General features: G+C 41.9%; 1 protein-coding gene across 6 annotated transcripts in view; it reads right to left on the bottom strand.

Moving 5' to 3' along the window:
- Nucleotides 1-14510, bottom strand: part of nek7 (NIMA-related kinase 7) — a 74266-nt gene that overhangs the window by 34032 nt on the left and 25724 nt on the right. For all 6 annotated transcript variants that reach the window (XM_037113889.1, XM_037113892.1, XM_037113893.1 and 3 more), the window contains exons 3-7: nt 11616-11756; nt 10716-10778; nt 6791-6901; nt 2811-2919; nt 659-766 (exon numbers count right to left, since the gene is read on the bottom strand). In XM_037113889.1, coding sequence (XP_036969784.1) covers nt 659-766; nt 2811-2919; nt 6791-6901; nt 10716-10778; nt 11616-11756 — 532 coding nt within the window. The remainder of the gene's footprint in view (nt 1-658; nt 767-2810; nt 2920-6790; nt 6902-10715; nt 10779-11615; nt 11757-14510) is intronic.

Genomic DNA, 14510 nt, shown 5'->3' on the forward strand with positions numbered 1-14510 from the left:
TAATCACTTCAATGTTGTTGCACTCTCTTATTAAATGTACAGCCTTGACTCCATAAGATTTACAGTACCAGGCCCAAAGTCATTAAAAACCTTTTGCTTTCAAAAAGGCATTGAAACATGTGGTACGTGTTCTCTTTTTCAGATTGTACAGTCTCAGGTTTAGCACACTTCATCTTAAACTAAGCCAAATGGATACATCTTAATTATTGCTGCAATTCTGGGCCACAGTTCTCACTCTTTGAACAAAAAAATAATGTTATACGATTTTGTTTCCTGCAGGTGACAAACACACCAGTCAATGCCAACAATAACCCTGATTGTAAAGTTGGCTGGCTTGTTTTATGGCACACAGTCACAATCAGAGCTGTGTGTAGAAGGCCTCTGCCCAGTCTTAATCTGTGTTAGGTTTAAAGGTCAAGGCAACAGGAAGTGGCTAAGTGGCCTATGAAGGGGCTGGGCACAGCCATGGCCAGGCAGCATGACTATATGACACATGGCTCTGGGCTCACCAAGTCTAATGAAACACATCCAACACTGGGTGATTACTAGGGGCCACTGTGTCTTAGAGACTGAGTCTGTGTGCATTTGTGTGTTCATATATGTCAAGTGTGTGGTTAAAGCGTGTATATCCACATACGTATGGACTGTTGTTAATTACCTAGTGAGTGAGCTGCGGTTGTTTTGGAGCTGAAGAATCGTCCCAGTCCCAAGTCTCCTAGTTTCACTACTCCTGTAGCTGTGATGAATACATTGGCTGGCTTGATATCTGGAGAGGAGAGGAGAGGAGAGGGGAGGAGAGGAGAGGAGAGGAGAGGAGAGGAGAGGAGAGGAGAGGAGAGGAGAGGAGAGGAGAGGAGAGGAGAGGAGAGGAGAGGAGAGGAGAGGAGAGGAGAGGAGAAATATAATCACTGTTTGATACCTATGTGTAATGGTTAAATAAATTCTATTGATGAGTGCTTTTTGTTAGCACTGTTTATATTGTTCTCTTTTTTTGCTGTCCCCTTGCCAATTTCCCTGTGATGGGACTAATAAAAAGGAAATTAAAAATGATCTTATCTTACAAAAATCAAAGAGACTATATAAATTCTTACTCTTACAGTCTTGACAGACAATTTGAGCGACCACAAGACCTATGGTATAGAGATGTGACCATAAGCCCAAAAACAAAATAAAGGGGGTGTCAACTGTGCTGGAGATTGAGTTGGAAAAATTTGGTATTTGGTCTTTTTTCTGAAAACACATCTCTATTGACAATATTAATTTTATTCAATGTGGGTGTTAGCAAACGGCTTCTGTTGCTTTTTTTAAAGTAATGTTAATGTGACACGCATCAGCCTTTGAAATTTACTGCTTCAATATAATTGTAAGCGGCTTTTGAATAGGCGGTCTATGTTAAGTGGTCATTAAAGCCCAGAGCTCAGGGTTCATTAGTGTCCCTGTGCCCTAATCAGACTCAGTCCAACGGAAGTACACCACCTGTAGCTGTGTGTGCGTGCGTGTGTACGTGTGTGTTACAGCCTAAGCACATGAATGCAGGACTTGATTTGACTGGGCCCTACTGAAAGCATGTGTGCCCATAAACACTGTGTTCTCTGGTCTATGTGTTGTTTAACACCTACACTTAAGCCGTCTGTATTATGCAACAAGGTCGTTCACACTGAAAAAAATCACTGACTTTACATTCCATTTTGATTTTTAAGGGCTTACTGTAAGTATTTAAGTTTTATTCTGTTAAGTAGGAAGTGTGAAACAGCAGCATACAAAAAGAAGGTTATCATCTGACATCAATTGGTTTCATTTATATTCAGTGTGCTATTAAAAATGTACTTGCAGACACTTGAAACTTGCTGGAGACAGGTAATCCTTTACAACTCAACAGCTTCTTTTTTTGTCTAAATCTTTCAAATCTTTGGTGATCCAGCAACAAGCTCAGGAAAAATAATTAACAAATGTCAGTGAGGCTACATAATAAATATGACCTGTTGGTTGTTCCAGAAAAACAACTGCAGCTTGTGCTCGTTGATATACATCAGCATGGACTGACTAACATCGACAAGTGATGGCACATTGAGACAGAGCTAAGTCCTTTGACCCTACTGCTTGAATCCTGTATTCTTCAGAGTGAGTATCTGCAGACATAGAGACAGTCCTAAAGCATTAATTAACGGTTTGGTCTGAATTAGTTTTTTTTAAGTTTTGTTACGTTAAGATAATAAGAGCTTAACAGGCTGCACCAGCAGTGTTGGCATGCTTGTTTTTTGGAAAATGGTTTCAGCCTCAGTTTCAGTATCCTTATACCTCTTTGCACTTCTCTGGCACCATGAAAGAAATGACTATGATTTAATAATGTCTCCTTGACTTTGTCCAGGGTCGGTGACCGAACTGGGGTTCATCTTTTCCAATGTCATTTAAAGTCTCTGCAAGTTTATTTCACACCACACTGAAATAAATGTAACAAAAGCAAGCCAGATAAAATGAAAGACTGAATGTGTAATTGGTCATGCTTTGAGACATCATTCATATAATCAATTGTATCTCTCTGCTGTTTGACCAAACTTCATTCTTTGGAGAAAAAAAAACAACTGGTGCTATGCTGCTGCTTTTCTTGACTCCGCTCCAACTACTACGTACTTTCCTTTCGCACTTCCAAACATGTTCAAAACATTTAAGCTGGCTCAATTTAAGTTGTCCAGATTGGGGAAATTCTATAGATCATCTTAAAATGAAGAAATTGGCCAAATATGTGTGTGTGAGTGTGAGTGTAAATGTGTGAGTGCACGTACATGTGCACGTGCACACGTCAACAATACCTCTGTGCATGACTCGTCGGGAGTGCATATGTTCAAGAGCACTGCAGAGCTGGACAAAGTACTTCCACACTGTTCGCTCTGGGATAAGCCTCCTCTGCTTCTTAAAGTGCTGTAAAGGGAACGCACGCATCCACACACACACACACACACACACACACAAAATCAGAAAATCATAGCAACATTTGCCTACCTGAAAGGGGGAACAAATAAAATATTTTAACAGGAGTGGGAAAATGTTGTGTGTGGCATGGAATACAATCTTAAGGTGGTAGCCAAGTTTTTATGTCTGTATGTGTTTATACAGCATCCATCCCCAGCCTCAGTCCCCTGCTCTGACTCCACTGTTAATGCAACCCAGACTGCTCTCCTTACAGTCTGTCCCTTGCCTAACCGAGCTCCGTCTCATTTTCCCTATGGCCTACAATGGAAAGCACATGCATTCTCAGGAACAGAGAGAAGAAATTTGTGGTACCTTCCAAACCTCTCCCATCTGGCACGCAGCTCTTTTGTTAGGTACAGTCCAGATTTCAGTAACACAGTGGGTTCCAGTTGTTTAAAGTTTATTTATTTTTTTATTTATTCATTTTAAAGGTCGAGCACATGGTTCTGGATCATCAAGAGTGTGGTCTATATCCAGAAAAACCACAATGATGACAGGGCTTCAACTTAGGCATAATGTCTTATTGATCCACAGACAGAACAATCAACTGGTGAGGACAGGGTGTCCATGTAAGAAGTCTTGCTACCAGCAGGATTTTAATTTGCAAGAAAGAATATCCTGGATTCAAGTAATCTTGGATGTGAGTCCTGCACATGACAGTTTCAATTTAAAGAATTTAGTATAGACTCCTGCCTCGCAAAAGTTATTGTTAAAGCAACAGTAAAATTATTGAACATTTCCAGGTGGGGTTGGAAACAGAAAAAGAGAAATTCCCTCAAGGTGTAATGCTACCTTGAGGTAATTTTTGCCCTTTTTTAAAAAGGCATTAATGCGCTTAATGAGAGATGGAAACACCTTTTCTGAATGAAAAGTATAATCACATGACTGATCAGCTGTTTCTCCTCTGAAAGAAGAAAAAGCTGTTTAAAGAAGAACTTTTGTTTCTTCTCCTTTTTCTTTTTGTAGTTAAATTGGTGTTTGGCGAACAACTAATTTTGTTTCCATCTCCTCCTTCTTCTACTCGATTTATCACATTCATGCATAACGTAACCAGTATGTTCAACTTCTCTTAAAACTGAGCTCTTCCCTAGCCTAGTTTATTCACCTCAAACCAGTTGATGGAAATGTGCATAATTGGCATTTTCTTTTTTGCTACAATTCAAAAGTGTACCTCGAATTTGCTGACAATTAGATGGAATGACTGCTAGTCTCACAAAGAAGAATATCAGTATCTTCAATAAATGTATTAAAGGTGAATATAATCTGTTTGTACTTTAAGGTTTCCCAATTATTTTTTCCATTGTATTACTGTGTCTGTATGCAGAAAGTGTGTGTGGTTTTATTTTCTGTAAGATATGCGGGGCCCCTATGAGGAAACTACTTTCTACTTTTCCTTTTCTAACCCTATCATGTCTCTGTTCATTTTGTTCTCTTAGTAAGGCTACAATATTTATGGAAATAACTTAGGGTTGTGTATTTCTCTAGGAAGTAGGTTTATCTACTACAGAAACAGAATTATTCGTCAACTCTAGTGAGGTCAGAGGTTAAAGAAGGAGCAAGGACAGGACTGTTAATATTACTGGTCCGTAGCCCTACTAAAAATTGTAAGAGATGGATGGGGAGACAGCAAATAGTGGAGAAACAGAGGAAAGGAAAATAAAGGTAGTCGTGATGGGAAGAAATACAGAAAATGAAGGAAGCTGTGAGAGAAAGAGAGGGACAGAGAAAGATAGATAGAGAGAGGGAGGGATAGACCTTGGCCTACATCCAAACAAAGCCTTAGTGAGAAGCCATTCTTCCCTTGCCCTCCCATTTCCATATCAGAGGACTGTTTGATGTCAATGGGGGAGCACATAGACGCCCACCAACACCACCACCACCCTCTTCTCCATGCCTTTAATAGCAAACACTGCACATGCAATATTCTGTAAGTGCATGCAAATCAAGGACCATTTGATTTCATTTGAATTCTGAGATGGTCAGAGAGAGAGAGTAATAGAAAATGAGGGAAGGAGAGAGAAAGGAGGAGAGAGCAGCGTGGAGGACGAAAAATCAAAAAGAATAAAAAATGTTAAATTCATGCATCGAGGGGGTTCTGTTTTACATATGGCACACTGTACGAATGTGTTTACTTCACATTATGGCCCGAGGAGAGGGGGCGGGGCTAATCCATGGCACGCACCTCTGGACTGCCACTGTTACATTAAAAAAACAAATCATTTAGAACGATGCAGGAGACAAACTGTGCAGAGGAGAGGCGTGTACTCTCTGTGTGTGAGACTGTATGTTGTCAGCTGCCATAAGGAGATGACTGTCTGAATGCTCCCAGCATCCTCAGTAGCTTGGCTAAGATAGCAGTGAAGCTCAGTGGTTTGTTATTATCTCACCTCTTCAGGCTGCCGTGATGTATCTTTGAAAAGTGCATCACTGAAAATTTGCCTGTGCACGTTTTCATGGCTGTGTCTGCACATTCTTTGCTTATACAGTATACCATATGTACGTATTCAGTTTCTGTATGTGTGCATACTGGATATATATCACTGGTGTGTGTGTGTGTGTGTGTGTGTGTGTGTGTGTGTGTGTGTGTGTGTGTGTGTGTGTGTGTGTGTGTGTGTGTGTGTGTGTGTGTGTGCGTGCGTGTGTGTGTGTGCTTGCGCGGAGCCTGCCATGTTCACTCTCTTGTATCGCTAATCCTCGCCTCTCCTAATTTGCTGTGTTGAACTGTGCGGATGTGGAGCTGCTGAGTATGACTGCAAACAGCTTGTCGAGCTGTGCAGATACAACGCTGCAGCATCATTTATGCATGGGAGAAGACCAGGCTTTTTACATGCACACCACTAATTTGCTATACTGGCAGGTTTTTATAATAACTGGGGGTTTGGTCTAACTCAAAGACGAATAACAGGGTGAGTCTGGGATATAATCGCTTCCACTTTTGAACAACCTTGTTCCTTCTTTCAACAACCTCGCCCCGCAAAACCTTGTTTAAGGTTTAACACACGGTCAACCTGACACATGGATGTGGGTCAAAGCAACACTTACTTCTTCTGCTCTACAACTGCCTCTTTTTTGACTGAATGTTGATTTTTTGGTTAAAACCACTGAAATTATTACGTCAATGTGAAAAGCTGGGCAGACTTTTTTGAATGACATATGTCAAACATAACAATGTACATGAGGAATAAAAACAATTCAGGATTCCCAGAATCCTTCATGAAGATGTTACCATAAATGGCAGTTTTGTCTTCCTTCACCTCAAGATTTAAAGAGTAAAATATATGAACAAAAAGACAGATTAAAGCCAGAGATACCCCCGACATGCATAACACATGCTGGGACTTTATGACCATTAATCATTGCTTGATTTTTAACAACTTCCCTTTCACAGTCCAGGCAGAAGTCAAAACAGACTACTGAGATTAAAGGGGGTTGCAGGAAGCCTTATATTAGTTGGTTTTTGGTTTCAGACTGGGATAGATGATTCAGATTGACTCAGTGTCCAGGTAGTCAAAATCCTGTGACACCCACAAACCGCAGACCTCCTGCCACCATTTATTCAGTTATAAAAGCCCACGTCAGCAGTCTGCTGCTTTAATGCTGGCATTCCTTTGGACATCAAATGTGTGATATGGTGTTGTTGTGGCCATTATACAGGATTTAACTTCATATTTTTAGTTTTGAGTCTGTGTACTTTTCTGCTCTTGCAGTTGAATCTTCCTTTAAGTATTTGATGACCACATGAACAAAACAGATGTACTTCAAGCAGTCTGGGCACTCTGAGTGATCACTAGTGTGTTCGCTGTTGTGGAGACTTCCTTACCTTGATCATACGCGAGAGATCTCCTGCGTCCGCTAGCTCCAGGACTATGTTCAGCTCATTGTCCTCAATAAAAGACGCATGGTACTTTATCACATTGGGGTGGTTCAATTGCTGTGGGGAAAAAAAAACTGCATGTCATGTTGTTGGAAATAAGAAAGCGAACACATCGGAAGAAGAAAAAAGCATGTCATCGTGTTATAAAGAGAAAAGCGAAGATGTTGGCGACACTTGTCATATTAAGAGCTTCCATTGTCACACAACTTTATCCTAGAGTGAAAGTAATTCCTAGAAGAAGCTACAGACAGTAGTATCATCTTGCCAACTTGTAGTTTATATCAAGACAACCTTATCAGCTGATAAATAACAGAAGTTCATGTCATGAGCTGTGCCATCCACTGTACTTTACCACCAATTAAAACAAGACTTGAATCCATATTTGGAATCCATATTTGGGTAAGTGTGGACCTAATGAGACAGTTTTGTCCTCCAGTGTGATAAAGCTGGGTGACATGTCACAACAACCCCTCTGTCTGTGATGACAACAACCCATGTGCGACACACACACACACACACGCGCGCGCGCGCTTGCCCGTGCGCACACGCCTGACAGGCTGACATGGCTGGCAGTCAGAAAAACAAGCATCCTAGGCTCATCTCTGGCTGAGATTCCTTCCTGTTGGTTGGTCAATAAGGCAGGAACAGCATTCCCTGTAGTAAACAAAAAGTCTCCATCCATCCAGAGCAAGCAGAGAAAGGGGGGAGGGAAGGACAGAGGAGCAATGAGGGGAAAGAAACAAATGACACAGTGACACAGACAAGCAAGACGAATGATGGAGAGAGGGTGAGGTGAAAGGGTGGGGAAATAGAACAAAGGTGAGGGTAGGAAAAAGGGGCAGGAGATGGATAAGGTGAGAAGAGTGAAAGCAAAGGGTGAGGGAAAAGGGAGCAATGGGGATATGTGGAGAGCTGGAGACACGGAGCTGTGTGGCGTGGCAACGGGAGGGGGGGGCTTGATGCGATGGAGCAGACGGAGCAGTGTGACACGCGTCCTCCACTCAGCTCCGCTCTGCTTTCTCTGCTGTGATTAAAGAAATGTTCATGCTCAGGATGATGCCGAGAAGAGGGGAAAGGAGAGCACAGTAGAGTACACTCTGCATGACTACACTCTCTATCCATCTCTGCATCCCTCCACAATCCTCTTCCTCAATCGTTCTTTTTCCTCTCCTCATGTCTCCATCTTTCTTTCTCCCTCCCTTGTCCTCTCATGCCAGATGTATTTTTGGCTCAGAGTGGCAGTTCTGCACGGCTCCACACTGTAGCACAGCCACAGAGTGATGACAAGTGCCCCCCTCTACACCCCCCAACCCACTCCTCTTCCACAAGTTGAACCTCAGGCGGGGGATGCAGAGAAATAAAGAGATCTGTTCACATGCAGATGTTTATATAAATGACGGATGGGGGCCTACCGCAACACAACAATAATTCATTGGGAAATATCACATACTCTTGCATGATTATGTAATTACACACCAGCGTGTGTACAAGACCGTGATGTATTTGGTGAGCTTCTGCTGTGTTTCAAAGAAGAACAAGATACCAAGTATTGCAATCTGATGACAGGAAATAAACCATGATAATAAATTAGGTTACAATATGTTTATAAAAGTAGAATCAGGACAGCAAGTGTTGTAAAATGATAGATTGGACAGTGTACTTCAGCTGACAAAGATTAAGTGAAAGCAGCTTGTCCATCACCTGCTGAAATGAATGCCTTGTGTTGCACAGCATATTGATATTTTTCAATTCACTGAATAAGAAAATGAGGCGACATGCAACTCTGAGTTGTCTGTCCATCCGAGGAGAAACGAAACATGTTGTAAACTTGCAAAAAGAAAAAAATATATCACTCCTCATGAGACAAAAGATTAAAGTGAATTCAGTGTGTGTATCAGGTTAATTGAAGCTGTTGCTGCTAGCTCTCTGTCTTGTCAGTAGACCGCTGGTATAATCTAATCACATGCAGAACCCAGATACACACACAAACACGCACACACACACACACACACACACACACACACTTGTACAGAAGCCATAACACAGAGATGCAACACGCAGACATCATTACAGCTTTTCTCTGCTGATTAGGGTATATCATTAGGCTTCAGAATGCAATCCAGGCTCAATAGTAACCACAAGCAAGAAGAATACACAGCTGTGGGAATTCAAGAATGGTGAAACTAGCAGATTGGCAGGGAGCAGGCTATTTCTGCGACCAACATTCGGATTTAGACAAGAGGACTGAGTGAGAAGTGAGATTCTCAAGTTAAAATCATGATGATGCCAGAACAGGAAAATACAGATGAATGGGCAGACACAAACATAGACAGACAAACAAACAAATACACAGACTGTTGAAAGGCCATGACTGAATATGTGTGTGTGTGAGCATGTGTGAGCATGTCTGTGTGTGTGTGTGTATTTGTGCGTGTGTGTGCATGTGATCACGCGCCAGTATGTGTGTCATTCCAGTCGGTCCATGCCAGTGTGCCTCTCATTATTCTGATTTGGCTGTGTCTCCTGTTGGCCTGTCTAGAGGGGGATAAGGCAGAAGGACTGTCTCTCTCACACTCAGCCCTTTATTATCAGGCTGGCTGGGCAGCGCAGGACCCCGACGTAACTTCGATGTTCACTCGCAATCAGCTTACAGGATGAAAAGAAGGGAACAAAAAGCTCTGAGGGGGGTAAGACAAGCAAGGAGAGTATAAGGAAAAGAGATGAATTGAAGTACATAGCAGCTGGGTGACTAAGATATAGACAGAAGAGGGAGAAACACTAAAAAGAGGGTATTAAAGAAAATGGGAGAGAAATAAGGAAATGTGGGAGAAGCACAGAGGAAATGAGAAACGTATTCACCTGTCAGAATGTGACATCTGACCCTGCCCTGACCCCCCTGAAGAGGTCAAAAACACCAATCTAGGCAAACCCCACCATCAAGTAAATGATTTGCTACTCAGATAACAGCTCTCTACAGGGTCTTGCCTGCATCTGAGTATTGTTGTCTTTGATTGGCCCAAAGAGCCCCAGGAGATTCACTGATACGTTTGAAGCAAGCTAATTGGTTTTGTTTTTTTCCCCAATGTGTACGTGTGAGTGTGTCTATGAGCACAAATTGCCTGCAGTGTATACACATGCGCAGAGGGGGCTTCATATATGGAGGGGAAACACTACCAGGAATGCATGAATGCTCACTATTAAACCACAAACACACACAACTTTGACACACATCTAGGATCTTGCAGACAGGGGGAGATATTGAAGCTGTCATTAGTTTGTTCATTAGTGTCTGAGAGCAACCCATCTGACACATGTTTATGGCAGCTTGATGAAACCACTTCATTGGGGGGGGGAAAAAGAAAAATAAAGCAAGAATGAGGGAAGGGAGGAGGTAAAACATCAAGAGACACATGTGGGAGACTGCTAAAATTCCATGCTGATCCACTGTTGCCCGGCTCTAAATGCTACAAAAAGATAAAAAACAATGGTTTTGGCATTTAAAAAAAAGAGTCAATGTGAGCCTGGAGGGATGTAACAATGGTGCACCCCTGTGCTCACACACACACACACACGCACACACACACACACAGCTCAGAGACATAAGGAAACACACACTAATACACATGTACTGTATAGTCACACACACATGCTCATTCATATTCTCACTTGTGTGCACAAACACCCCAATGCATTTTATAACCATGCAAGAAGGCATCGCACACACACAAGCATGTGCCCACACACCAACACACAAATCTGAGCCGTCTGGTGCAGATCAATTGTTTTCCTGTGGTGGAAGGTCTCAGCTGAGGCACCTAAAGAGAACAGAGCGCAGTGCATGACGCCGTCTCCCTCTTCTCTGGTTCTTTACCTTAAGGAGATCTATCTCTTTGATGCAATCTTGCCGAGCTTTGGCATCCATCAAGTCGAATATCTATCAAGAGATCAAAAGGGGAGAGAGAGAAGAGAGAGAGGGGGAGAGAGAGGGAGAGGACAGAGAGGGGTGTTATGACATATTCAAGGAATAGTAAGATGGAGAGATGGAGAGAAAATAAGAAAAAACACTTAACAGAAAACATGGTTGCTGTTATCTAGAGGGTGGCGTTGGAGTGACTACAGGTGTTTCACATCTCAGTACCACACAAGTATTCTTGTGTAAGGTGTGTGTATACCCAACCAGAGCATCATATCCTTCTGGTGTGTGTGTGCAAGTCTGTGAATAGCGTATGTATGTGAATGTAGAATATGTATATGCACAATCACCAGGGAACTGAGTCATACTGTGAAGCTAGTTGAGCCTACACATTCATGCTGCATTAAAAATATTACTGTTTCACATGCATGTATAAGTATTTGAATGTGAACATTGGTCCTCACTCTCAGAGTGTGTTTAACAATTGTTTCATTTAAAAGACAGAAAACAATAGGAATCTGTTGACTTTTTTCATGCATTTTCCTAGTAAATTGACATGAAATTTATGTCAGATTTACCATACTTTCTCAAGCTTACAATCTGTGCTTGTATAAATACTAGTGTATGAATGCCTGACCTTCACTAAAGTGGAATGAGGTGAATTCTCAGGGTTAAATTGCACACAAAAGCGAGTATATTTGGCTGTCCGTATTGACCTTTTGACAGACTGACAACCTGTCTGAGGTGAACCCTTCATGAGGACAACAACAAAAACATCATAAAGCTAGATGGGAAAATGGCTGTTACGGACATGGGCTGAAACCATTGGCTATTAAATGTGATATTTCTTTGTCTTACCTGGACTTTCTTAAGGGCCACTGACGTGTTGTCTAAGAGGTACCTCGCCCGGTACACCTCACTGAACTGGCCACGTCCAATCTTCTTCTCAATTTGGAAGTTCGCCAATGAGTTATGGCCCATATCTGGCTGCAAAGGTTTCTAAAAGAAAGAACACAACAACAAATTAACGCTTGTGCGCAAAACCATGTGCTTGATCAAACAGCATATGCACACACATTCAAAACCGGGGGGAAAAAACTGAATTAAAGACATTTTGCAGTTATCGTGTATTTACCGTTGAAGTAAGTTATCTCCACATTACTGAAAGCAGAAAGGATAAGTACTGAAGGATGTGGGTAAAACAGCGGTGAGGCCCAGCTTCTGTAGTTTGTTTTGCTCAGAGGCTGCTCTAGGCTGCTGATGATTTGACTGGCATTAGGCTGATGTGCCACGCTGTGAGAGGTCTTGAGGAATGTGCACACGCTTAACTGCAGCACCGTGTCACCTCACTAAAGCCTATAGGTGGAGATAAGTGCTTACTTTCTGATATTTACCTAACTACATAGAACACAATTAGAGGTTTGGGACTGTAAATGTTTTCTTCTTCTACTTAAAAGTGTGAACTCACAAGTAGCAGGTTAACATGGTACCAGACCCCTTTTTTTTCCAATACAGGCAGCAGGACAGCACCATGATTCTTATTTAGATTTATCATATTTCTGTGTATCTAATTAAAGTTACCTTAAATCTTCTCAGCAGGCAAATGGATGACTCTTGGCGGCAGAGTGCTGTGCTAGCCACAAAACAGCCCTGATGAAAAAAATACTTCCCAACAGGGATGGATAATATCCTATTACATAAGTGTAGAAAACTTATCCTTGCATCTGACTTGTTTTCAAGTTCACAAGAATCCAGAGTTCTCTTCCTTCTTTTGTCCGCCAAGTCACTGACAGTCTGGCGCTGAGCCACAGACTATAGGACTCCGCACCTCTCCTCGCTACACGATTGGCTGCGCAGGCTGAGACACTCACCATCGACAATTAAAAAAAAATAATAATAAAACACTCAGAAATAAACCAAAATGAGCCCCCTTGGATGTGATGTGTGAAAAAAAAAGCACAGAGCAGGCTAGTTGACCTTTCCAGCCTTTTGGTAAACTCGTAGAAGGCGTTGGCAGGAGCAAACAGAAGGTGACAGATATCAGAATGCCACATGTCACCAGCGCTTCTGCCAATGAGGCAGTGGGAGCAGCTTAGGGGCAAGCCACTCAGGACACAGGGAAGGAGGATGAAGAGGGGGAGAAGGTCAAAAAGAATCTCTGAAGCACTAACACACACAAGACGGTAGTGTCATCACACTCATGGTAACTCTGTCACACCGCTTCACTTGTGTTTTGCCATTTGACTGAGTTACCATGAACATAGACTGGAGGCTAAGATTCCTTAAGCTGCCTCTTCCCTACAAAAGGAAAACAATGAGATAAATCACACTAAAGTATAGATAAAGGAAACAACTGATACTCTACTGGCTGTGTGGCTAGTAGGGCTGCAGCCAAAGATTATTTTTCAACCACAGACCAATCTGACAATTCAGTTTTAAACTAATCAACTAAACCTTTTATGGCTACCTGATAGTGTTGTCACAATACTGGAATTTCTTTGATGCAAAACCTTGAAAAATATTGGATATTTGATACCTTGTTCGATGTCATATGGAAAAATTGCTACAACACAGAGAGCAAAACATTTCAGATTTGGATTAAAATATAAATAGAAAAAGGATTATGTACTGTGAGTTAAGCAAAACAGCATCTAAGTTAATTTACCTCTGGAGGAGGTGGATCTAAGTAGGCTCTACAGCAGTGCAGCAGTACATGTGTCAACTTGCTGTCAGAGAAGACAGCAAAAAACATAGCTAGTATGGGGGGGGGGGGGGGTCATTGTCTTTAAAGTTTAAAGTTGACAGCCAAAGGAAGAGGCGTGAGCCAATTAGATGCCCTGTCCAATTAACACTTAACACCGCTGAGGTGTGTGCATTTTTCAGCATGACACTACAATCATCCCGAGCTGTCTGAGAGTCACTCTGACAGAGAGCATGACACACGGCTCCACTACCCATTGTTCAACATTACACAGCTCTGAAATATTTTTTTTTTTAAAAAGCTCCTTGCTAATAGCTACCACCGAATGCTTTCACAATAGTACATATTGTTCCACAAACTTGCCTAGAAATATCTACAAGGTGCGTCACATTTAAAGTGTGGCTATATTGAGCAGTTATATTGATGACAGACGCATTTGTGCAAGGATGCACGATGGACATACGGGTGGGTGTGTGTGTGTGTGTGTGTGTGTATGTGTGTATGTATATATGTATATATATATATATATATATATATATATATATATATATATATATATATATATATATATATATATATATATATATATATATATATATATATATATACACACATATATAGAGAGAGATATAGATATATATAAATATATATAGCCATAGATAGATTAGATAGCTTAGAAAGATAGCTGTATATAAATAGATAGACAGACACATACACATGCATATGAGTGAGAGAGAGACAGGGAGGGAGAAAGAGAAAGGGAGAGAGAGGACAAGAGGGCATTGCTTTCATTCGCTGCGTGGTAGCTTGACAAATGTTAGCATGAGCCTCTAAAGCGCTGTGACAACCGCCTGCTGAGAGCACAGTCTTGCTAATGTGTCCTGGCATGCCAGCCCCGTAATCACACATTTACATATGCAATGACCTACATTTGCATGTCAGATCGCACACTGTCCGGCATGATTAACAGTGGGCACCTCCCCATGTGGAGTCGCCCTGGGTGGCAGCAGAGGCCGTGCGAGGGCGGAAGAGAGGGCTGGAGGGAGGGCGGC

The sequence above is a fragment of the Acanthopagrus latus genome, chromosome 11 (assembly GCF_904848185.1).
Source record: "Acanthopagrus latus isolate v.2019 chromosome 11, fAcaLat1.1, whole genome shotgun sequence".
Lineage (NCBI taxonomy): Eukaryota > Metazoa > Chordata > Actinopteri > Spariformes > Sparidae > Acanthopagrus > Acanthopagrus latus.